Below are 23915 nucleotides of genomic sequence, written 5' to 3' on the forward strand. Positions count from 1 at the left end.
GACAGCTAAATTTATTGAGCAGTTACTATCTATGTGTCGGGGATCACACAAATTGTGAAGGGAATAACATGAGTGATGAAATAAAAATCTTTTGATATCTCAGTACTTCTATTTCCCATACCCCTACCCCCATCACACATACTCAAAATGCAATGAAGGATTTCTTTGTCTCTAATTTTAATCAAAGGACAAATTTTCTTTTAGTTTATGAGGCTTATTATTATCATTGAGATAATGGAAAGTATTCTGGAGTGATAAAATTAGGTGTGAGAATTCTGGTTGGTGCTGCTGGTAGAACTGAATTTTATCCTTATTGTACCACTGGAAACAATTTCTGACCAATTTCTCTAAGCTGCACAAAGCAATACTGTACCAGGGAGCTGCCAATGTACTTTAAGGTGGATTCACAGGATTTGCCTGAAGAGGCCTTTGGCTAAACTTAATGATTCTCATGCCTTATTTGTAGATGGGTTCTGAACGTGCCTTTGTATGAGACAGAAAATGGAAACTCATTTATATGTGGATGAAGCCCCTGAAAGAAAAGGGCTATGCTGGCTGCAATGTCAGGACCACTGGAGTCTTTTCAGTTCAGCGGCTCACTTTGGAGAGTGCCAAGCACCATTTCAAATTTCAAAAGTGAAAATCTGAATGAAGGATGTAAGGAATGCCTTTCATTTAATTTTCTTGTGAACTCTTCTAGACTGCAGAGTAAACATTTCCAAAGGGATGATTTCTGTACTACATCTTTAAAATCAATATATTTAAAAGAATTCTAAATTTTTGAAAAAATGTAAGAAAGCAAATGTTGGGCATTGTAGTGCCCACCTGTAATCCCAGCTACTTGGCTCAGGAGGCTGAGGCAGGAGGATGGCTTGAGCCCAGGAGTTTGAGAATAGCCTGAGAGACACAGGCTGTTTAAGACACCATCTCTTAAAAAACAAAAAAAGCAAATGTTGACCGTTAGGGTCTTCACACCCATCTCATTTCTGTAATCTATGACAGTTCTTAAGTTTTGTTTGCTTGTTTGAAGGTCAGGAAAATTTCTGAAAGAAAAATTCAATAAAGACGACAATATTCCAGCTTACCAATCAGAAATAAAACAGCAAGTTCATAAGTCTATCATGAAATCCTTACAAAGAAGATGGAGAAATGTAAGCTGAATGGCAATGGTTCATTTATTGAGAATGGCAGTTGGCTAAGCAACCTGACCCAAAAATTACTGGGTAATCATTGTCATTTGATATTAATTCATAGTTGTATTTCTAGTGGCATATAATGTAGTTCAACAATAAGTTCTTTCTTCGTTATTGTTTTATTAATAATTTGAATGACAACAGAAACATATTCGTCTGTTTTGTGGAGAATATACGTTTCTTTCTGCTCTGACAATGCTCAGGCTCATTATTCACTGCTGTTGCAAGTTTCTCTAGGTCCAGCTCTTTCACACACACACACACACACACACACACACACACACAGACAAACACAAATACGTATCTCCCAACTAGAGAGAATCACTGTTATATTTGAATAATGTATCATATATATTTAAATAATCACAATAAGCTTGATCACCAAATTAATAAGGAAATATACAATCATTTTTTCAGGGCCCACTATGTGCCCCGTGCCTTGTACTGGGCATTATCTTTAATCCATGAAATAACCCATTTTTCAGAGGTAAAAACTGAGGCTGAGTCACCCAAAGGCAAATTGAACTCAGTTCTATTTGACTGCAATGTCTGTGTTCCTTCTACTACACTGTCCCCTTAATCATGCTTGTTTCTGAATCAGTATTTTTAAGGGGATATTGACAAAGTCAGCATTCCAGATTATGCCACCTGGGATCCACATGAAAGCTGCATAAAGAATGGATACAGGCAAAGGAAGACAGTGGTAGCTCTTGATTTCCAAGGGGCTGGGTGCTGCAGTCAAGGTGGTGGCAGGCAATGGATAGAGGGCTAGAAAACTTCTCTTAAAGCGATGTTTGCAGAGCAAGCACACTTCTCACTCAGATTACATGTTTTGCCAGGTTAGACTGGGAAACACTGCAGAAGGTGATGGCAAAGCTCTGCCATGTCACTCCCAAATGCCACCAATGTAAAAAAGTATACCACCCCTGTGAGGGGAATGAAACCAAGAAAAGATGAAATCACTGTCTCTGAATATGTGGAAGAAAATCACAATTGTTAAGAATCAAATTAGAAGTTAGAAATAGTACAAGTGGCTAGAAATTACTGCAAAGATATAAGACAATGAGATATATTCAAATTCATAGGCCACTGCCCAATTCTGGAAAAGTTTAAGGCTTCAATTTTAAGTAGAAGTCAGAGAAGTGACTTGGTTCCCCATTATGATTCTGTGAATTATTTAAGACCCGTTCCATGGTGCAGGGTGATGATGGCACAGGGAGTGAAGGGCAAGAATACAAGAGAGGTTTTAAGTTGTTTAACAATCTGGCTTGGGAAACACACTGAAACACTTGAATTACTGACTGAATAATGCAGCACCTAGAAAATTCTTAGACACGGAAAAACGAAGTGTCTGATTCTTTGATTCAGTTCAGACAAAATAATAGTGAACAGAGGCTGGAGTGGTCACAAAAAGCTTCATCCACAAGAGGAAACGCAAGTGGGACCTTGAAAAGAGTATTATTTTAGCAAAGAAAAGAAAAGTGTCATGTTTTCTCTTGGTATCCTCCACAGTGTCAGAGAGATGCAAAAAGTACTCATTTTTACAAAAGAAGTTGAGGATGAAAGAGGAGAACTTCAAATCTAACAAATACAACTTCTGCTACCTGAAAATAACCTCTTGCTTTTCTTAAACCCTCACAACTACTAATTTCCTTAAGTAGCTAATATTTGCTAGATTGATTACATGCCTGACAATCTGCTGTTAGGCAGATTGCAATCTGTGTGACCTCACTGACTAAGAACCCCGGAAGGCTGGCGTGATTGTCCTCATCTTCCGACAAGGAACCCAAAGCTCACAACCAGTAATGGCAGAGCCAGGCCCACAGATAGCAAGTTTCTTGCTCTTTCTTTTAGATGATTGTACTCTGCTGACCCTTTCATTGTTACCAACTTTAGCATTTATAAGGCCTCCTGAAAATAAGTGTTTTACTCAACTGAGACAAGAATATGTCTTGCTTTCACATGTTAATTTATACTAAACATAGGCCAGTCTCTTAAGATCGCAGAAGGTAAAAGGAGCAGTTGGAATGCAATAGGAGACAGGCTGTAGCATGTAAAAGGATGTGTGCTTGATAAAACATCAGACTAAGATTCTAGTCCAAAGCTTCATGATTCATAGAACTAAAGAATTGGATGGAACATCAGTGCTCACATTCCACATCAGGAAACTGACATCCGGTGGATCTTTTCAACTGCCAGGTCTTTGGCTATGTTATGAGGGATGCCAGGAATTAGTCCAGAACTCATCGATCCTGTTTATTATCCTGAAACATATCACACATTCCAGCACCAAGTTAAAGTGTCCTGCTTGTTTAGTACTATTTTAAGTGTAGCTGTGGTTCTCTGATCATCAAATCAGTTGTTCTCAAATTCGGCTGCATATTAGAATCACTAGGGAGATTTTAAAAATCCCCAAACCCAGGCAAATCAGAATCTTTAGGGATGAGGCCCAAGCACTTTTTAAACTCCCCTTGTAATTCCAAGGTACAGCCAACTATGAGTTATTCTCTATATCACGGGCACGAAAGACCATGGCTAATAACAGCATTCACCTTGTTGCTTAAGAAATTCTTTCTGTCAACTCCTGAAATACATTTCGATTCACAGATACATTGACAATGTAAAATACTGATGCTAGAATAATCTTTTTAAGACACATCTATCTGATCATATTACTCATCATTCCCTGCAGGGCCAGTACTAGGGCAAGGTGAGTGAGTGCCTACAACACAATTCAAAGAGGCACTCTGAGTCTCATTACATTTTTCTCCAAACTATGAGCATAAACTATGAAGTCAGATAGATGTGATTTGGATACTGGCTCTGCCACTTGCCATTTCTTTAAATGTAGCTGTTATCTTAAATCCCTAAACCTGATTTTTCCCCTTGTAAAACTGTCATACCATGAGTGCTAACATCCCTGCCTAGCTGGCACCTTCATATCCTTCAAGGCCAAGCACATCCTCTTCTCCACTAGGTTTCCTTCTCCCCATCCTCCTTCCCTCAACCCCTTCACCAAGGCCAATTAAACTGTTCTCCTGTCTGTACCTCTGAGCCACTTTAACATGCTTTGGAAATTTCCGTATTCGATTATAATTATTTATTCCCGTGTCTGTCCTTCCAGCCATTAGGCAATCTGGCAAAGGGAGAAAAAAACATCTTTAAGAGTTAGTTAGACCTGAGTTTGACTCTCAGTCAAATGACCTCGGACATGCTCTCTGAGCCACAGCTTTCTTATTGTAAAATAATGAAAATAATACTAAACTCAGAGAGTTCTTATGTTCTGTTACATGGCAGCTGGGGAAGAAATTGCAGTTTCTTTCCCCAGCACAAGAAACCCTCCATTCTAAGCGCTAAAACCCATCCCCAATCCAGCTGTGAGTTTCCTGAGGTCATGAATTTCATTCTCCGTGCCAGTCTTGGGTAACTTGCCCAAAGTCCAGCACATAGTAGATACTCAGAAAATGTCTGTCATGCTGAAATAAACCAAGAGATAACCAGTGTTTACATATATAGAGAAGTGAATTTTTGAATGGCAGAAACAACTTGTGAGGAGGCATAGGGAAGAATAAGCACAGGCTTTGCTTGGACCTGCAAGGAGACCATGCTAAACAGAGCAGAAAATATACACTGTGAAATACCACAGGAGGAGATAATGGAGACAGCATTATTAAAGGGTTTGGGATCAGGGAGTATTTAGACTGTCCCAGGCAGTTATTGCAGGTTGATATCACTATGATTGGATGAGATTCCTCACCTTTCCATCAAGCAGATAGGTGGCAGACTGCATTACGTTCATCAAAACTCCCACCGGACTCCAGCTAAATTTATATCTCAATGGATTGTTCGAATGTTCGGGGGCTGGAAGCCCACCACAGTAGGAAATATATGATTCAATCTATAAATTAAAGAATCAATATATAAGGAAGAATTCACAAGTTAGAGAATGTCTAAGTAATTAATTGAGGACAATGATATGAATGGAGTAAACTTGCTACAGTTTTTCATTCTTAAAGTTACTAAGGCGTTCGAAAATACATCTTCAAAGCCATGTACCATTCGATTAAATAACAGATGATTTTATATATATGTTTTTTTAAAAAACTGTAAAAATAGTGACTAACATTTTGTTCAGTTAAAAATCCAACTCTTAGTTCAATTCCACTTGGTTAGTTCCTACTAACTTTATTTACATATATATAATTTGAATACACATATATACACACATTCAAAAAACCTAAAACAATCTGAATCATCCCATTTACACCCAATAGTACCTTGTCAAAAGTACTATTTCATAAATGATATTTCATATCAACAGACTGATACCCAAAGATTCTTCTCATTTTTAAAAGTCAAACCTTATTACAGAATCTTTAAGGTAGTCTAAAATTTGTATTAAGCCAAAATTTTATAGTAGCATCTGTTTCTCCAAAATTTGGTTGCTACCTAAGACCTGGACATTGTTTTCCCATATAGATATTTTTGCATTTATAAGATTTTATTTAAAATTTCTGGGAGGCCAAGGGGGATGGATCACCCAAGGTCAGGAGTTCGAGACTGGCCTGACCAACATGGAGAAACCCCATCTCTACTAAAAATACAAAATCAGCCGGGCACGGTGGTATGTGCCTATAATCCCAGCTACTCAGGAGGCTGAGGCAGGAGAATTGTTTGAACCTGGGGAGTGGAGGTTGCAGTGAGCCGAGATCATGCCATTGTACTCCAGCGAAAAAACTCTAACTTTGATTAAAGGTGTTGCTATATTATAACTCATACTTTGATTCTGTACACAAGAAGTTAGACATTTTCATGTTCTCCTTTGGGCATAAATTGGGCTCACCGTGGCTCCCACTTCCTTGGCTTTATCTATTGTTTCCATTGCTAACATGTGATCAAGACCAGGGTCCAATCCCAATTCACCAATGATTGTGATGCCGGCATCTTCCACACTGCAGCAGGTGGAAAGAGGAAAAAGGAAAACTTGAATATAAAATAAAAACAATGCCATGGATTCACTCAGTTTGTTTAAAATGATTAAAACTTACCTCTTTTCCAATTCTTTTAGTGCTGGTGTGATGTAGCTTGCAGTGACCATGTTAACTTTGTTTGTGATGCAGGCCTTGGCCACAAGAGGATGCAATACATAAGGCAACAAGCTTAAAAACAGGAAAAAAACTAATCAGAAACTCCCTTTTTCAACCATACCTGCCGAGGCACTTGAACTGTATTAAGGCTGCATCTTAAGTTACTGTTCTGATTAAATTATTCTCTCAGAAAAGGCAACACTTAAACACTGTTGGTGGGAATGTAAATTAGTTCAGCTGCTACAGAGGGCAGTTCAGAGATTTCTCAAAGAGCTAAAGGTTGAACTACCATTCGACCTAGCAATCGCATTACTGGGTATCTATCCAAAGGAAAATAGATTATTCTACCAAAAAGACACATGCACTAACATATTCATCACAGCACTATTCTCAATAACAAAGAATGGAATCAATTGACATGCTCATCAATAGTGGATTGGGGCCAGGAGCTGTGGCTCATGCCTGTAATCCCAGCACTTTAGGAGGCCAAAGACAGGTGGGTTGCTTGGGTCCAGGAGTCAAGACCAGCTTGGACAACATGGTGAAATATCATCTCTACAAAAAATACAAAAATTATTCCAGCATGTTGGCGCATCCCTGTAGTCCCAGCTACTCCAGAGACTGAAGTGAGAGGATCACTTGAGCTCAGGAGGTCAAGGCTGCAGTGAGTCGAGATCACACCACTGCACACCAGCCTGGGCAGTACGGTGACATCCTGTCTCAACAAAACAAAACAAAATGAAACAAAAATAAAAAAAACACCAAAAACAGTGAATTGGATTAAAAACTGTAATACATACACACCACTGAATACTACATAGCCATAAAAAAGAATGAAATCGTGTTCTTTGCAGCAACATGGATGCAGCTGGAAACTATTATCCTATGCAACCTAACACAGAAACCGAAAACCAAATACTACAGGCTCTCACTTACAAGTAAGTGGGAGCTGAACATTGGGTACACATGGAATTAAAGATGGAAACAATAGACACTGAGCACTACCAGAGGGAATAGGTAAGAAGTGAAGCAAGGGCTGAAAAACGACCTGCTGGGGACTATGCTTGTTACTCGGTGACAGATTCATTGATACTCCAAACCTCAGAATCACACAATATACCTTTGTAATAAACCTGCACATGTAACCCCTGATTGTAAAACAAAAGTTGAAAGTAAAATAAATAAATATTCCCTTGGACATGATAAATGACTCCCTGTGGGCCACAGAATAAAATCACCTTTTTATCACATTTAAATAGCAACACTATTCTATTGACCTGAGGAGGAATAAATGCCTGAGAAGTGGTTTTATTGTTTATTTTGTTTTTGTGTTTTTTATGAACTAGAGAAAATCTGAAGTACACAGAATGAATTTGACAAGTACAATGGTATAGTATGATATTGTTTATGTTGGTTTTCATTTTTTTGTTGGTACTGTAGACAGTTTTACCAAATAGTCAATAAAAAACAACTTAAATATTGTCATGTAATTGACAGGGTATTTTATTATTCCTACAATATATATAATATATTGTACTATTCCTACAATAGACGCTATTGTACAATAGATACACTCATTTATATAATACTCATATTTATGAAAATTTGATTTCTCGTGATTATGCAGTCCCAGCACCAAATTATAATCCCAAAGCCAAAATTGTTGAAAACCCAGTCAAAGTTGAGCTTTGAGTACAGCATCATCTGTTGTTCACCATGTGGATTTTTAGCCATTTTGATAGCCTTTACCCTGATCAACACCATTAAAGCCTATCTCCTCCTTGGGCCCTTCCTAGAGTCTACTCAATAACATAATACATGGGCCATCTTGACCTAGTTTGCCACTTCCTGATAGCCATTTGGAAGATGTGGAGGTAAAAAGAAAGACAGCCCTATTTTAGTGGAAAACCCAAGACAGAAAACCCCAATCCAAATTATATCTGCCCCTTTAAGAAATTTCCAAAAAGTTGTTTTCCTCCACAAAGCTTTCCCAGATTTCCCCAAAGCCAGATATCCTTCCTCTGCATGCAACCAGTTATATCTTTTTAACATTTAATGGAATTTGATTCATTTGTCCCTGTATTTCTACAGCTCATGTATTACATTATTGAGTAGACTCCAGGAAGGGCCCAAGGAGGAGATAGGCTTTAATGGTATTGATCAGTGTAAAGGCTATCAAAATGGCTAAAAATCCACACGGTGAACAACAGATAATGTTGTAGTCAAAGCTCAACTTTGATTGGGATTTCAACAAATTTGGCTGTGGTATAATAATTTGATTCTGGGACTGCATAATCATAAGAAATTAAATTTTCATAAATATGAGTGTTATATACATGAGTATATCCATATTCTATTCTAGGAATAATAAAATACCCTATTAATTACATGACAATATTTAAGTTGTTTTTAATGCCTGTTGGGTAAAGCTGTCTACAGTACTAACAAAAAAATAAAAACCAATGTAGACAATATCACACTATATCATTGTACTTGTGAAATTCATTCTGCATACTTCAGATTTTCTCTACTTCATAAAAATAAAATAAAACCACTTTTCAGGCATTTACTCCTCCGCAGGTCAATGGAATAGAGTATTGCTATTTAAATTTATTATAATGCAGAATAAAATTGTGTGTCTTTTATCAGTATCAAAAGCTCCTGGTCTCTGTGTTTTTGTTTCTTTAAACCAAAAAGAATTAGTGCTAACAAATTTGGTAGACTTTTAGAAGCTACTGAGTAAAAGACTTGCAAAACTATTAAACCAAATATTAATAGAAAAGGTGCAACGTCATCATCTTAAAAGTTAAGCAGAAATTTTAAAATCACATTCTCCATATTAAACTTGCCCAATCAAAATTTTACTAAGATCTAATAATATTTTAAAACTTGTCCTTATAATAGGCTGAGAAGTACAATATTAGGATTGTGCCTGGTGGTACTTTTTAGACAAACGGATTAGAGTTCATAATTCGTCTCGAATATGATATAGGAAGCACTCAATGGGACATACTCAAATTATTTAAGTTGACTCCAGCCCAATTACTCCAAAAGGTCGAAAATGTCACTTGTGAAAAATACATACAAAATCATGTGGAATTTTCAAAGAAACATTGAAATCAATTACTACTTTGTATTAAATTATTAAAAACTAAATTTGAAAAATTAAAACTATGAGAATTGTAGATATTACTAAAATTTTTTTGAAACATATTCTTTACTCATTTTTTTGTAGTCCCTATCACTGTGTTTATATCAAAACATTCTTTCCCCAACTTAAAAAATAAAACAGTTGGCCAGGCATGGTGACTTATGCGGTAATCCTGGCACTTTGAGGGGCTGAGGCAAGTAGATTGCTTGAGGAGTTCAAGACCAGCCTGAGCAACATGGTGGTACCCCATCCCTACTAAAAATACAAAATGTAGTTAGGCATAGTGGCATATGCCTGTAGTCCCAGCTACTTGGGTGGTTGAGGTGGGAGGATCACTTGAGTCTGGGAGGCGGAAGTTGCAGTGAGCCAAGATTGTGCCACTGCATTTCAGCCTGGGTGACAAAATGAGACTCTGTCTCGAAAAAAGAAAAAAAAAATGTAAGGAATGCTATAGGATAACACTATTTAATGGCATTACCACTATTCAGCATAGAAAATATACCAAATGAGAAAAGATTAAATATAAAACAGATTTTGCTAATGCTAAATCTTATTGAAGGCCACCTGTTTGCTAAATTTTAAAATTTGGATATATTAATAGATTGATGTCTTTGTCCATTATCTTGTCACATTTTATTTCAGATTTTGTTTCAAATGGATTTTATTGTGTTATTTACTTTTAATTAAAAATGATATATTTAGGTACCTATATGTGTCAAAATAAATTACTGTTCTACTTGGAAGGCTAGATCATTCTATTTTGAATCAGGATTTCTTTACATGGTAAATATCAGAGAGGTTTAGTTGGTCATTAGTCAATTTTTTCTAAATAAAAATTAATGCTCATAAAATTTTTATAAGTTGAGTGACATTTTAAGTGCATGAAGTTAGCCTACATTTAAAGATATCAAGAGAAATGTAAAAATGCCAGCTTACAGAACTACCTTTCATTATATGATTTCCAAGCTTGCTTTTTTTTTTTTTTAAGCAGAATATCACAGAACTTCCTCCAAAGATATAATTTGAAACTGATCTGTGAAAGTGATTAGGTAATCACTGTGAGGGAACAGATAACTGTCTTCCTCTCATCTTGGGAAAATTCTAAGAATGAATAACTATTCTCATCACTTTGACATTTCAAAACCAAATGTATTTATTATTTATTTATTTATTACTTTGATTTTAGGTTCAGGGGTACATGTGCAGGTTTGTTATATAGGTAAATTGTATGTCATGGGGGTATGGTGTACAGATTATTTCATTATCTAGGTAATAAGCATAGTACCCAATAGGTAGTTTTTCGATCCTCACCCTCCTCCCACCCTTTACCCTCAAGTAGTCCCTGATGTCTGTTGTTCCTTTCTTTGTGTACACATGTACTCAAATATCAAAATCAAATTTAGTTATAGAGTAAATCTCATGTAATGCTGTATCTAGATGTTAGATCTGCATTTTTGTTAGTAATACCCTATTTCAAGATCTGTTGCTATGATGAGACTTAAAATGGTCATAAGGCTAAGTAATCTACTTATTTCATTTAAGTTTTATAACTCCAAAGGATAAAATAGATACTAAAGTATATAAAACATTAGTACCTTATGACCTGCAATCGCACTTCTAAGTATATACCCAACAGAAATGTGTAATTACTGTTTTGGTGAAATGGTCACAAAAAGACAAATACTGAAATGTGTATAACAGTGTGACTTATAATAGCCAAAATCCAGAAACAATCTAAATATCTATAGTAGTCAAATAAATAACAATGGCATATTCACATAATGAAATACTACACAGCAATGAGAATGAATAAACTATTATTTCAGACAATAGCACAGATGACTCTCATAATCACAACACTGAATGGGAGAAGGCAGTCACAAACAAGGATATATTGAATGATTCCAATTATATGAAGTTTGACAGCAGGCAAAAACTGAATGTCAGAAGCCAGGATAGTGTTTACTCTTAGAGGATGGGGTAAGTGAATAGAAAGGGGCACCAAGAAGGCTTCTGGGGAATTATTGATACTCTGTTTCCTGACATAGATAATCGTCACAGAGTGTGCTCACTTTGTGAAAATTCATTGAGCTATATACTTATGATTTGTGCACCTTCTGGACCCATGCTTCCATTAAAAAGTTTACTCCAAAAGAGTATGAAGAGAGAAGTGAAAGAGAAAGAGAAAAATAAGAGAAAAGAAATAACAACAAAAATATGAAACTCATTTCTTGCCAGGTACTGACCTGATGACAAGATCCTGTTTTGCCACCAAGAAGCCCAGCTTCTCTTCTTGTTTACAAATGTCCATGCTAACAGGATTAATATTATATTTCTTGCCTAACTGTTCAATTTGATTCTTCATGTCAGAGCCTATTTCAAGAATTAAAAGTCACATTTTTAGATATGTCAGAGTAAAATATATTTTAATATCTCCAAAAATAAATGTTCAAATTTCAGAAACAAAGTAGTCTTCTAAAATGTAGAAGTCAATATGCTTTAAAATATATTTTTCTTCTTCAAAAATCAGGGCTTATTTACCTACTGTTATTTCTATATTGCCATCTCTTGATAAATATTCCAATACAGGCTCAGATACATAGCCAGATCCAAGAACCAAAACCTTTCTGGTGCCCATTGAAAGTGACTGAGCACATTCCCTATTTAAAAACAAAGAGGGGAAGGGGCTAATTAAAATTTTATTTTTTTTTAAATAACAGAATCTTGCTGTCCACAAATCATACTAAAACCTAAATAATGAAGCAACATTTTCTCTTCACATTACTTAAAATAAGAATTTCAACATGAGTGAGTTCCCTATACCAACATATTTCTTCAATTATTTTACATTTTGTACAATGAAGAACAATAGACGTGATGTCTCTGAGATACATATCTGTAGATGTATAGATGTATTTCATGAATTTCCAGTATTACTAGTGAGGTGCAGGTGCTGGACCTTTTCTTGGTTTGCTTGTGATTGAGTAACTTGGTCTCACATTTTATCCTTCCAGAAGATGTAATTCAAAATCATGCAAGGGGCTTTACCTTGGAAACTTTATTTATTACTCACAACAATCCCAGAAGGCAACAATTTGAGGAAGTGAATATTATTACCCATATTAGAAATTGTTTTTTCATATATCTTTAGGGTCACTTGAAAATAGTCAAAACCATGACTTTGAGTCACAGATGTCACGGGTTAAATGTAGAAAACGAAGACTAGTGTTAGGCATTATTTTAATTCTTGAACAGTTTATTCTGCTGGAATTATACCTTCCAGGCAGATGATTTTCTGTCTTTCCCACAAACTATGACCTCCAAGGCAGCATCTAAGACTTACCCATCTTTACAAACCCATTAATGCTCAGCATGTTTTGTCTTAAATATGGAATTTACTCATTAAATATTTTTTGAATCAAATTCCCTGTTATCAACATGAAACCAAAGAAATGGCCTGGTGCCAGGGACTGAAGTAGGCTCTGTTATTTAGAATCTTTAGGTCAGAATGTCTCTTGAACATTAACCCAAAAACCTTTTCATTAATTTTAAATAAATAAAAATAAGTATAAGTATAAAACATTCCTGTCCCTCTGTACCCCAACACACATTATTACTGATGTGAAGAGGTCTCATTTAACTACTACCATCTCCCATTTCACCTTCCAGAGAGAACCACTATTATTTGGTTATTATACATTCTGTCTAACAATATTTTCTGTAGTTTGTATAACTAAAACATTCCAAATATCAAATGCTCAAAATAGAAACTCACTCCTAGATTCTAATACTGTCTAGCCCATCAGTACCCCCAAACCCCAGATTCCAGGTTAATAATCACTGTGCTAAGTGATGAAAAGAACAGAAGAATAAGGCAGGATTCAATACAAAGTAAATTTCCTTTCAAAATGCAAACTTTGTTATTAGTATCTTGGCACAAGTTTCCATCAGGAAAGAGGGCAGCAAGTTCTAACAATCAGAGCCAAGTAAACCTGCTGCTACATGAAATATGACACATAAGAGAGAAGATATCATCATGACCAGTCATGTTAGACTTGTCACTAGTATCAGTAGTGTAAAAGACCATCGGATGATGAGAATCAAAACATAGAGCTATGAAAAACAAACAGATGTGAAGTTTTACCTGTAAGAAATTCTCCTATAGGGTTATAGAGCTAGCTTCTCTTATTCACAAAGAAAAAAAATTAAATACTTAGTGTCTTACACCAGAATATTTCACTGACACATCAAAAAGTAACTATAATCAAACCAGCACATATGGAAAAGGCCTAACTATAGCACGCTTGATCTGGGCAGATCTCTTTGTTTACTGCTTGTAGGTAGAACCACTGAAAAAGAAGATAAGACAATTGTGTTGTGTTGTGTTGTTTCCCAGCTCTGGTTTCTCCTGAGACTTCAGTACATGGGTTCCTTTTTTAATGTGAAAAGACCAGCAGAATAGATATAAACACAGATCAAAGGCAATTGGCTGGAGGAGACCAGAACATTCCAAAAAAATAAAATTAATGTTTTCAAACTTTAAGTAGTAAAATCAATTAAGGAAACAAGGGCCTTAGCTAAAGACCTTTCTAAAGTAATGATCCTCTTGAGTAGATTCGCTACATTACTTTTTGGCATCTTCCCCCTAATAAGAATCCCTGGAGAAAACTACCTCTTATTTCCATCAATTGTTTATTCACAACACTCTTAATTTGTAATCACGAATTCACTTTCCTGAACACTACACTAAACAAAAGAGAGTCCAAATCCTCAACTAAAACCCAAACTGAAAGCACCACAGAAAGTCTAGTGTGCTCATTTTCCTTTGAAAAAATAACTGAGGCATGACCATGTGTAAAAAGTCTGAGAAAAATAAGAAGCTACCTGAAGGACAATCCTTTTGGATTTTTGCTTGCTTACCCATACATCTACACAGGCTATTAGAAAGCCAAAATGATGCTATACTACTGTTAAGTGGGAAACAGTCACAGTGGTTTCAGCCAGCCACTTAGTTTGGATTTCCTACATTTTCAAACATCATCAAAATTTATATATTGTACAAACTTAATATTAAGAACTCCCATTGAAGCATTAAAAAATGCTCATTAATTCCAAGATAAGAATAAATGTATAAAACAAGAGGATTTGAACAATACTTACCTGCTCTCCCGGAGTGTCTGGATATATTTATATTTATCAGGTAATGTACCGTTGGATGTAATCACTGCCTAAATGTATATGACACAAGACATTTCTTTAGTATCCACAGTTTAGTCCTACAAACATGGTCTCATGACTGATAGAGAAGAGACAGAATGGCAAAGATGGAGAGAGGGAGAGAGAGAGAGAAGAGAGCAAAAATGGTAATAGAAAAAACACATTTATGAAAAAATATTCTTCTCATAACTTACATCTCTCACCACAGGAGAAAAATTCTGACTTTCAAGAGGCTGTGTCGCATCTGATAATATCTGAAAGGAAAATGAGATTTGTAAGAGATAAATGACACTGCAAAGAAGGCCTCTTGGTGTTTGTATCCATATTAAAATATTAATCAAGGGAAAAAAGAATTTAAGAAACAGTTTTCTGAGGATCACCGAGTATAAGGGATTGCTAATAGAAGTCTTCTACAAGCAATCAACTCTACGCACAAGACTATGGTGTTTCAGCACAAGTTCCAATTTTAAAACTAAAATTGGATTATAATCATCTTTGCTTGCTGTGAACACAAAAAAGCTTATCTTTTCCAACCAGTTAAATGTATCATATTAAGCACATTGCCAAATATCTTCACAAGCTTTATAGCTATAGTCCCCTCTTCAAGGGCCTCTACTCCATTCCAAAAGTTCAAGTTGTTCTATTAGGAGTAGAGAATGAGGTTTTCCACTCAGCAAGGCCACCACCTCAGCAGTAAGGGGTCTCCCTCAGATCAGTATTAGTAGTTATATGTATAGATACATCAGCATTTCAAAGGTGGTAGCAAAAGTGACTTGACCGAGTAGAACCTTGAAAGTCATGCACATCCTCTTCACGTTATCTTGCAGAATTGAGTCAGAGACAACAAAGTAAGATGTCTCATATTAACATTTCAGCAACCTTCTAGTCCTCCTCTTTTCTCCCAAGGAACCCAACTCTTGAATATGCTGCCAAGAAGCAATGGGTATATAAGTTAGTCCCTCTCAGAGAACCCAATTCTTGGACATACTGCCAAGAAGTAATGGCATATAAGTTAGCATTGCTGCTTCTGGTGGACAGAGAAGGGCCAATGAGACAGTCTTTCCTCCCTAACTAGGGGTTAAGATCTAGCTCACTCACCCAACTAAAAACAAGAAAAATGTACCTAGAAGGTGCTGGTAACAGAGAATTTATTTAGTGTATTAAAATAAATAGAAAATTGTTTTCATGTATCTAAAATAAATGGTAATTTGAAAAACGTCAGTTCTCCAAAGGACTGAAACCTAGATTTAAATTACTTCATCCTAACTGAATTTAGGTGAATTTCTCCTAACCTTTATCCTTGTCTATCCCACTGCCCAAAACAAAGAATATATTATCTGGAGGAAAATCACACAATATCCGGAGCCTCGAGTCATCTCTAAAGTTTTGAATACACAATGTCTAGCATTCAACCAAAAATAAATAAATATATTGAAAGGTAAGAATTTACTGAAAACCATAAAAACCAAGGAAAAAATCAGGGAACATAAATAGAACCAAGAAGTGTAATGGAATTAACAAAAATGATTCTAAATTGTGATTAATATGTTCAAAAAATAAAGGTACAATATAGATAACTTTTTTAAAAGATGTAAAACTTTAAAATTAATGAATATAAATTTTTGATAAATGAAAAATAACATGTTTCAAGCCTTGGAAGACAGATGAACCTCCAGATATATGAAGAAGCTCAACAATCTCCAGAGTCAACCCAAAGAGGTCCCTTTATAATTACTGTCAAAAACCAAAGAAAAATGATGTTAAAAGCAGCAAGATAAAAATATCATGCTACATATAAGGGAATCTCCATTAAACTATCAGCAGATTTCTCAGTAGAAATCCTGCAGGCCAGGAGAGAATGGAATGATATATTCAAAGTGCTGATGCACAGAAAACTGCCAGTCAAAAATGCTATACACAGCAAAGCTGTCCTTCAGAAAAAAAGAAGAAATAAAGCCTTTCCCAGACAAGCAAAACTTTAGGGAATTCTTCACCACTAGAGCTGCTCTATAAGAAATGCTTAAGGGAGTTTTTCAAGTAGAAAAAAATAACATTACTAACATGCAAACATATAAAAGTACAAAATTCACTGGTAAAGGTAGATATACAATCAAATCCAGAATACCCCAATACTACTATGGCACTTTGCAAAAGATAGGTATTTATAACTCTAAGATGAAAGTTAAAATTCACAACAGTCAAAATAATGATGGCTACAATAAAGTATCAAGAAATATGTAAGCTAAACAGATGTAAATTATGACATCAAAAAATATTAACTGGTTGCACCCAACTCAGAAAGGTAAAAAAGAAATATATATAGTATGTATGTATACTATATATATATACACACACAAATATATATATAGTGTGTGTGTATATATATAGTATACATACATATATATATGTGGCTGAACGGATTAAAAAAAACAAAGCTCTACTAGTCACAATAGCAAAGATATGGAATCAATCTTGATACCTATCAGTGGTGAATTGGATAAAGAAAATGTGGTATATATACATCATAGAATACTATGCAGCCATAAAAACGAATGAAATTGGCCAGGCACAGTGACTCACACCTGTAATCCCAGCACTTTGAGAGGCCAAGGTGGGCAGATCACCTGAGGTCAGAATTTCAAAACTAGCCTGGTCAACATGGTGAAACGCTGTGTCTACTAAAAATACAAACATTAGCCAGGCTTGGTCGTGGGTACCTGTAATTCCACCTATTGGGGAAGCTGAGGCAGGAGAATTGCTTGAACCCAGGAGGTGGAGGTTTGTGAGATGACATGGTGCCACTACAGAAGCCTGGGTGACAGAGCAAGACTGCCTCAAAAACAAACAAACAAACAATGCAACTATGACCTTTGCAGCAATCTGGAATCAGTTGAAGGCCATTATCCTAAGCAAATTAATGTAGGAACAGAAAACCAAATGCCACATGTTCTCAGTTATAAGTGGGAACTAAACACTGAGTATACATGGACACGAAGAAGGGAACAATAGAAACCAGGGTATACTTGAGAGTGGAGGATGGAACGAGGGTGAAAATTGAAAAACTACCTATCAGGTACTACGCTCACTACTTGAGTGATGAATTCATTTGTGCTCCAAATCCCAGTGACATGCAATTTACCCATGTAATAAAACTGCACATGTACCCCCTGAAGCTAAAATAAAAGTTGCAAGGAGAAAAAAAACAATAGACTCTCACTATATGCTGCCCATAAGAGACATACTTTCACCTTAAGAATGCACATAGGCTTTCATCCCTCAAAGGGGATGAAAGAAGATATTCCATGCAAATAATAGCCAACAGAGGACAGGAACAATACTTATTCCAGACAGAAAAAACTTAACTCAAAAATTTTCACAAGAGACAAAGAAAGTCATTATTAAGGAGCTCAAGTCATTAAGAAGACATAGCAATTGTAAATATATGTTCTCTCAATATTGGAACACCTAAACATATAAAGCAAATATTAATTAATCAACATGAAGGTAAAAAATAAATACCAAAGCAATAATAGTAGGAGACTTCAATATCCCTCCTTCAAAAATGGAAAGACCAACCAGGAAGAAATTAATTAGAAAATACTGGAATTGATCTGTGCTTTAGACAAAATGAACCTAATAGATAAATATAGAACGTTTTATCCAGTAGCACCAGTGTATGCATTCTTCTCTACTACTTATAGATCATTCTCCAGAATAGATCATATGGTAGGCCACAAAATACATCTTAACAAATTTTTAAAAAACTGAAATCATATCAAGTATTGTTTCTGATCACAATGGTATGACACTAGAAATCAATAACAAGAGAGACTTTGGAAACTACAAACACATGTAAATTAAACAACATATTCCTCATCAATCAAGGAGTCAATAGAGAAATTAAAAAGGAAATTTAAAAATTTCTAGAGACAAATGAAAATGAAAACACAACCTACCAAAAGCTATGCGATAGAGCAAAAGCAGTACTCAGAAGCAAGTTTATAGCAATGTTGAAATGCCTATTTCAAAAAAGAACAAAGATCTCAGATAAACGAATGTTGCACCTCAAGAAACAAGAAAAACAGGAACAAACTGAAACCAAAATTAGTAGACACAAAGAAATAGCGATGGTTAGAGAAGACATAAACAAAACAGAGACGTAAAAAATACAAAAGATCAATGAAACAGTTTGTTTGAAAAGGTAAACAAAATCAACAAGCCCCGAGTCTGCCTAAGGAGAAAAGAGAAAAGACTCAAATAAATAAAATTTCAGATGACTGTTGTTGGTGTATTGGAATGCTAGTGATTTTTGTATGTTGATTTTGTATCCTGAAACTTTGCTGAAATTGCTTATCAGCTTAATTTTTGGGCTAAGACTATAGGTTGTCTACATATAGAATCATGTCATCTGCAAAAAGGGATAATTTGACTTCCTCTCTTCCTATTTGAATGCTCTTTATTTCTTTCTCTTACATGATTGCTCTGGCCAGGACTTCCAATACTATGCTGGATACAAGTGATGAGAGAGGGCATCCTTGTTGCCAGTTTTCAAGGGTAATCAATGTCATTAAAATGGCCATAGTGCCCAAAGCAATTTACAGATTCAATACTATTCTTATCAAATTACCCATGACATTCTTCATAGAACTAGAAAGAAACTATTTTAAAATTCACAAGGAACCAAAAAGAAGCTGAATAGCCAAGGCAATCCTAAGCAAAAAGAACAGAGCTGGAGGTATCACGCTACCTGACTTCAAAGTATATTACAGGGCTACAGTAACCAAAACAGCATAAGACTGGTACAAAACCAGAAACAACGACCAATAAAACAGAATAGAGAGCTCAAAAATAAGGCCACACATCTACAACCATCTGATCTTCAACAAAGCTGACAAAAACAAACAATGAGGAAAGGACTCCCTGTTTAATAAATGGTCCTGGGATAACTGGCTAGCTATACAGAAGATTAAAACTGGATCGCTTCCTTACACTATATAAAATGGTGTAAATAAACTCAAAGTGCACTAAAGAATGAAATGTAAAACTCAAAATTAAAAACCCCGGAAGATGATCTAGGCAAAACCATTCTGGACATGGGAACTGGCAAAGATTTCATGATGAAGAACCAAAAACAATTGCAACAAACGGGATCTAATTAAAGTAAAGAGCTTCTGCACAGCAAAAGAAACTATCAACAGAGTAAACAATCTACAGAATGGGAGAAAATATTTGCAAACTATGCATCTGACAAAAGTCTAATATCTGGCTTCTGTAAAAACTTAAATTTATAAGAAAAAACAACCCCCTTAAAAACTGGGCAAAGGACATGAACAGACACTTTTCAAATGAAGACATACATGCAGTCAACAAGCATATGAAAACAAATTCAACATCACTGATCATTAGAGAAATGCAAATCAAAACCACAATGAGACACCGTCTCACACCAGTCAGAATGGATATTACTAAAAAGTCAAAAAATAACAGATGTTGGTGAGGTTGTGGAGAAAAAGGAATGCTTATACACTGTTGGTGGGAGTATAAATCAGTTCAACCCTTGTGGAAAGCAGTGTGGCAATTCCTCAGAGAGATGAAAACAGAACTACTCTTCAACCCAGCAATCCCATTACTGGGTATATAGCTAAAGGAATATAAAATGTTCTATCAAAAGGACACATGCACACGCACATAGTGTTGTAAAGAGTGCTCATTGGAGCGCTATTGTAAATAGCAGAGACATGGACACAACCTAAATGCCTATAAATGATAGACTGGATAAAGAACATGTGGTACACCATGGAATACTACGAAGCCATAAAAAAGAATGACATCATGTCTTTTGCAGGAACATGGATAGAGCTAGAAGACATTATCCTTAGCAAATTAATGCAGGAACAGAAAACCAAATACTGAATGCTCTCCCTTATAAGCAGAAGCTAAATGATGAGGACATATGGACACATAGAGGGGAACAACACACATTGGGGCCTTCCTGAGGGTGAAGGGTGAGGAGCAGAAAAAAATAACTATTGGGTACTAGGCTTAATACCCTGGTGATGAAATAATCTGTACATCCACCCCTTGTGACACAAGTTTACCTAAGAACAAACCTGCACATGTACCCCTGAACCTAAAAGGTTTTTTTTTAAGTACGTATTAGCTTCTGCAACAATATTGCATAATATATCACCCACAACTCAAAAAGACAAACACACACACACACAGATGAAAAAGGAGACATTACAACTGATACCACAGAAATACAAAGGATCATAAGAGAGCATTATGAACAATGATATGCAAACAAATTGGAAAACCTAGAAGAAATGGACAAATTCCTGGACAATTACAACCTACCAAGATTGAACCAGAAAAAAATAAACAATCTGAATAGACGAATCAATAACAGGCAGTGAGATTGAATCAGTAATAAAAAGTCTCCCATCAAAGAAAAGCCCAGGACCTGATGGTTTCACTACTGAACTCTACCAAACATTTAAAGAAGAATTAACACCAATTCTTCTCAAACTATTCCAGAATATCAAGGAGGAGGAAATTCTTCCAAACTAATTATATGAGGCCAGTGTTAATGTGATAACAAAATCAGACAAGGACATAACAAAAAATGTAAGCTTCAGGCCAATATCCCTAAAGAATATAGATGCAAAAATTTTCAACAAAATACTAGAAAATCAAATTTAACAGCATATTTAAAAGAGCATTCACCATAATAAATGGGATTCATTCCAGGGGTGCAAGGATGGTTCAACATATGCAAATTAATAAACATAATTTATCATATTAACAGAATGAGGGACAAAAACCATGTGATTATTCCAACGGAAACTGAAAAAAAGTATTTGACAAATTCAACATCACTTTATGATAAAAACTTTCATCAAACTAGGCATAGAGGGTACATATGTCAACATAATAAAAGATACATGACAAACCCACAGCTAACATCATACTAATCACGGAAAATTGAAAGCTTTTTCTCTAAGATGTAGAACAAGAAAAGGATGCTACTATTCAACATAGTACTGGATGTTCTAGTCAGTGTAACTAGGCAAAAAAAAAGAAAACAAAGGCATCCAAATTGGAAAGCAGGAAGTCAAATTGTCCTTGTTTGCAGATGACAAAATCTTATATATAGAAAACCCTAAAGGCTCCATCAAAACACTGTTAGAACTGATAAACAAATTTAGTAAAGTTGCAGAATACAAAACCAACATACAAAAATTAGTAGCATTTATATATGCCAACAGTAAACAATCTGAAAAAAAAATCCCATTTCCAATAGCCACAATAAAAATAAGATGCGTAAGAATAAATTTAACCAAGGAAACGAAAGATCTCTACACTAAAAACTGGAAAACATTGATGAAAGACATTGAAGAAAACAAAAACAAATGTAAAGATATTCCCATGTTCATGGATTGGAAGAATTTATATTTTAAAATGCCCATACTACCCAAAGCAATCTACGAATTCAGGGCAATCCTTATCAAAAAAAAAAAAAAAAAAAAAAAAAAAAAAAGACAATCTTCACAGAAATAGAAAAGAAAATCCTAAAACTACTATGAAATCACAAAAGACCTCAAATCATCACACAATCTTTAGCAAAAACAACGAAACTGGAGGCATCACACTACCTGACTTCAAAATATACCACAAAGCTATAGTAACTAAAACAGCATGGTACTGGCATAACAGCAGACATATAAACCAATTGAACAGAAAAGCAAGCCCAGAAAGAAATCCATACATCTATATCCAACCAGTTTTGGAGAAAAGTGTCAAGAACAAACACTTTGGGAAGAAGAGTCTCTTCAATAAATGGTGCTGGGAAAATTGGATATCTACATTCAGAAGAATAAAACTAGACGCCCTATTTCTCATCATATTGAAAAAACTCAAAATGGATTAAACACTTTAATGGAAGACCTAAAACTATGAAACTCCTAGAAAAAAAAAAAAAAAAAAAAAAAAAAAAAAAAAAAAAAAAAAAAAAAACAGAACATAGGGGAAATGCTTCATGACATTGACCTGGTTAAGAATTTTTTGGATAAGAACTCAAAAGCACAAGCACAAAACCCAAAAATAGACAAATGGAATTACATCAAACTAAAAAGCTTCTGCACAGCAAAACAAACAAACAAACAAAAAATCAATTGAGTAAAGAAACAACAGAATGGGAGAAAGTATTTGCAAACCATATATCTCACAAGGAAGTAATACCCAGAATATACAAGAAAGTCAAAGAACTCAATAACAAAACAACAAATAATACAATCAAAAATGGGCCATACTCAAATCAAATCTAATAGCTTTAAAATGCATATATTGCTAAAGAGAAACACAGAAAAATAATTACCTAAGCACTATTGTAAGAAGTTATGAAAAGAAAGGTTAACTAAGCTCTCAATAAAGTAAAATAAAGAATATAGTAACGGTAAGATTATAAATTAAGAAAATAGAAAATGATATAAAATAGAGATGATCACCAAAGTTGAACTGATTTTTTGAGATGACTAATAAAATTCATCAGTTCCAGGTAAAATAGATTAAGAAAAAACAGAAGGCATACCCGAACAACATCAGGAAAAAGAGAAATCCCTACAGAATCTGTTAAAGAGTTAATAAGATTATTACTAAAAAAATATTGTGACAATAAAGTTTACAACTTAGATGAAATATAAATTCCTAGAAAATAAGCATACCAAAATTGACAGAAGAAAAATAAAAGTCTGAACATTCTTAAGTTTTTAAATAAAATGTAACCTATAATTTTAAAACTCACCCTTAAAACCAAACAAAAAAGAAACAAACAAAAATGCTACTAACCCAAATCGTTTTGCTAATGAATTGTATCAAGTAGAACTAACAGTAATCTCATGTAAAATGTTCCTGAGACCAAAAATAAGGAAATACTCTCTAACTTGTTCTAAGGCCAACATAACCTTAATATCCAAACCTGACAAAGACCTGATAATAAAATAAAGTTATAGATAAAACTCTCTAATGAACATAGATGTTAATAATCCTAAACAAGATAAATTTATGTACAAACTCAACAAAATAATGGGGAGATACATATATATATATATCTCAAAACACATGTCAAAAATCTTTATAGTAGAATTATTAGTAAAAGTCCCAAAAAGAAAACAACCCCAAATGTCTATCAATGGTAAAATAGATTAAGAAATTTTGGTATATTCCTTAGCAACCTGAACTTAGTCGTAAATAAACGGCTAACATACA

The 23915-nt window shown here is 35.0% G+C and overlaps 1 protein-coding gene across 7 annotated transcripts in view; it reads right to left on the reverse strand.

Moving 5' to 3' along the window:
- AASS (aminoadipate-semialdehyde synthase) overlaps window positions 1-23915 on the reverse strand; it is a 69485-nt gene that overhangs the window by 12766 nt on the left and 32804 nt on the right. For 5 of the 7 annotated variants that reach the window (XR_012432819.1, XM_074035884.1, XM_065542509.1 and 2 more), the window contains 7 exons: window positions 14843-14902; window positions 14592-14659; window positions 11973-12091; window positions 11678-11804; window positions 6242-6352; window positions 6037-6145; window positions 4951-5091 (listed from right to left, as the gene is read on the reverse strand). Coding sequence is in view for 4 of the 7 variants with exons in the window: in XM_065542509.1 (XP_065398581.1) it covers window positions 4951-5091; window positions 6037-6145; window positions 6242-6352; window positions 11678-11804; window positions 11973-12091; window positions 14592-14659; window positions 14843-14902 (735 nt within the window). In the remaining 3 variants the exon portion in view is untranslated. The remainder of the gene's footprint in view (window positions 1-4950; window positions 5092-6036; window positions 6146-6241; window positions 6353-11677; window positions 11805-11972; window positions 12092-14591; window positions 14660-14842; window positions 14903-23915) is intronic. The other 2 variants (XR_012432820.1, XR_012432821.1) reach the window with 1 other exon arrangement.

This window comes from Macaca fascicularis, chromosome 3 (genome assembly GCF_037993035.2).
Source record: "Macaca fascicularis isolate 582-1 chromosome 3, T2T-MFA8v1.1".
Lineage (NCBI taxonomy): Eukaryota > Metazoa > Chordata > Mammalia > Primates > Cercopithecidae > Macaca > Macaca fascicularis.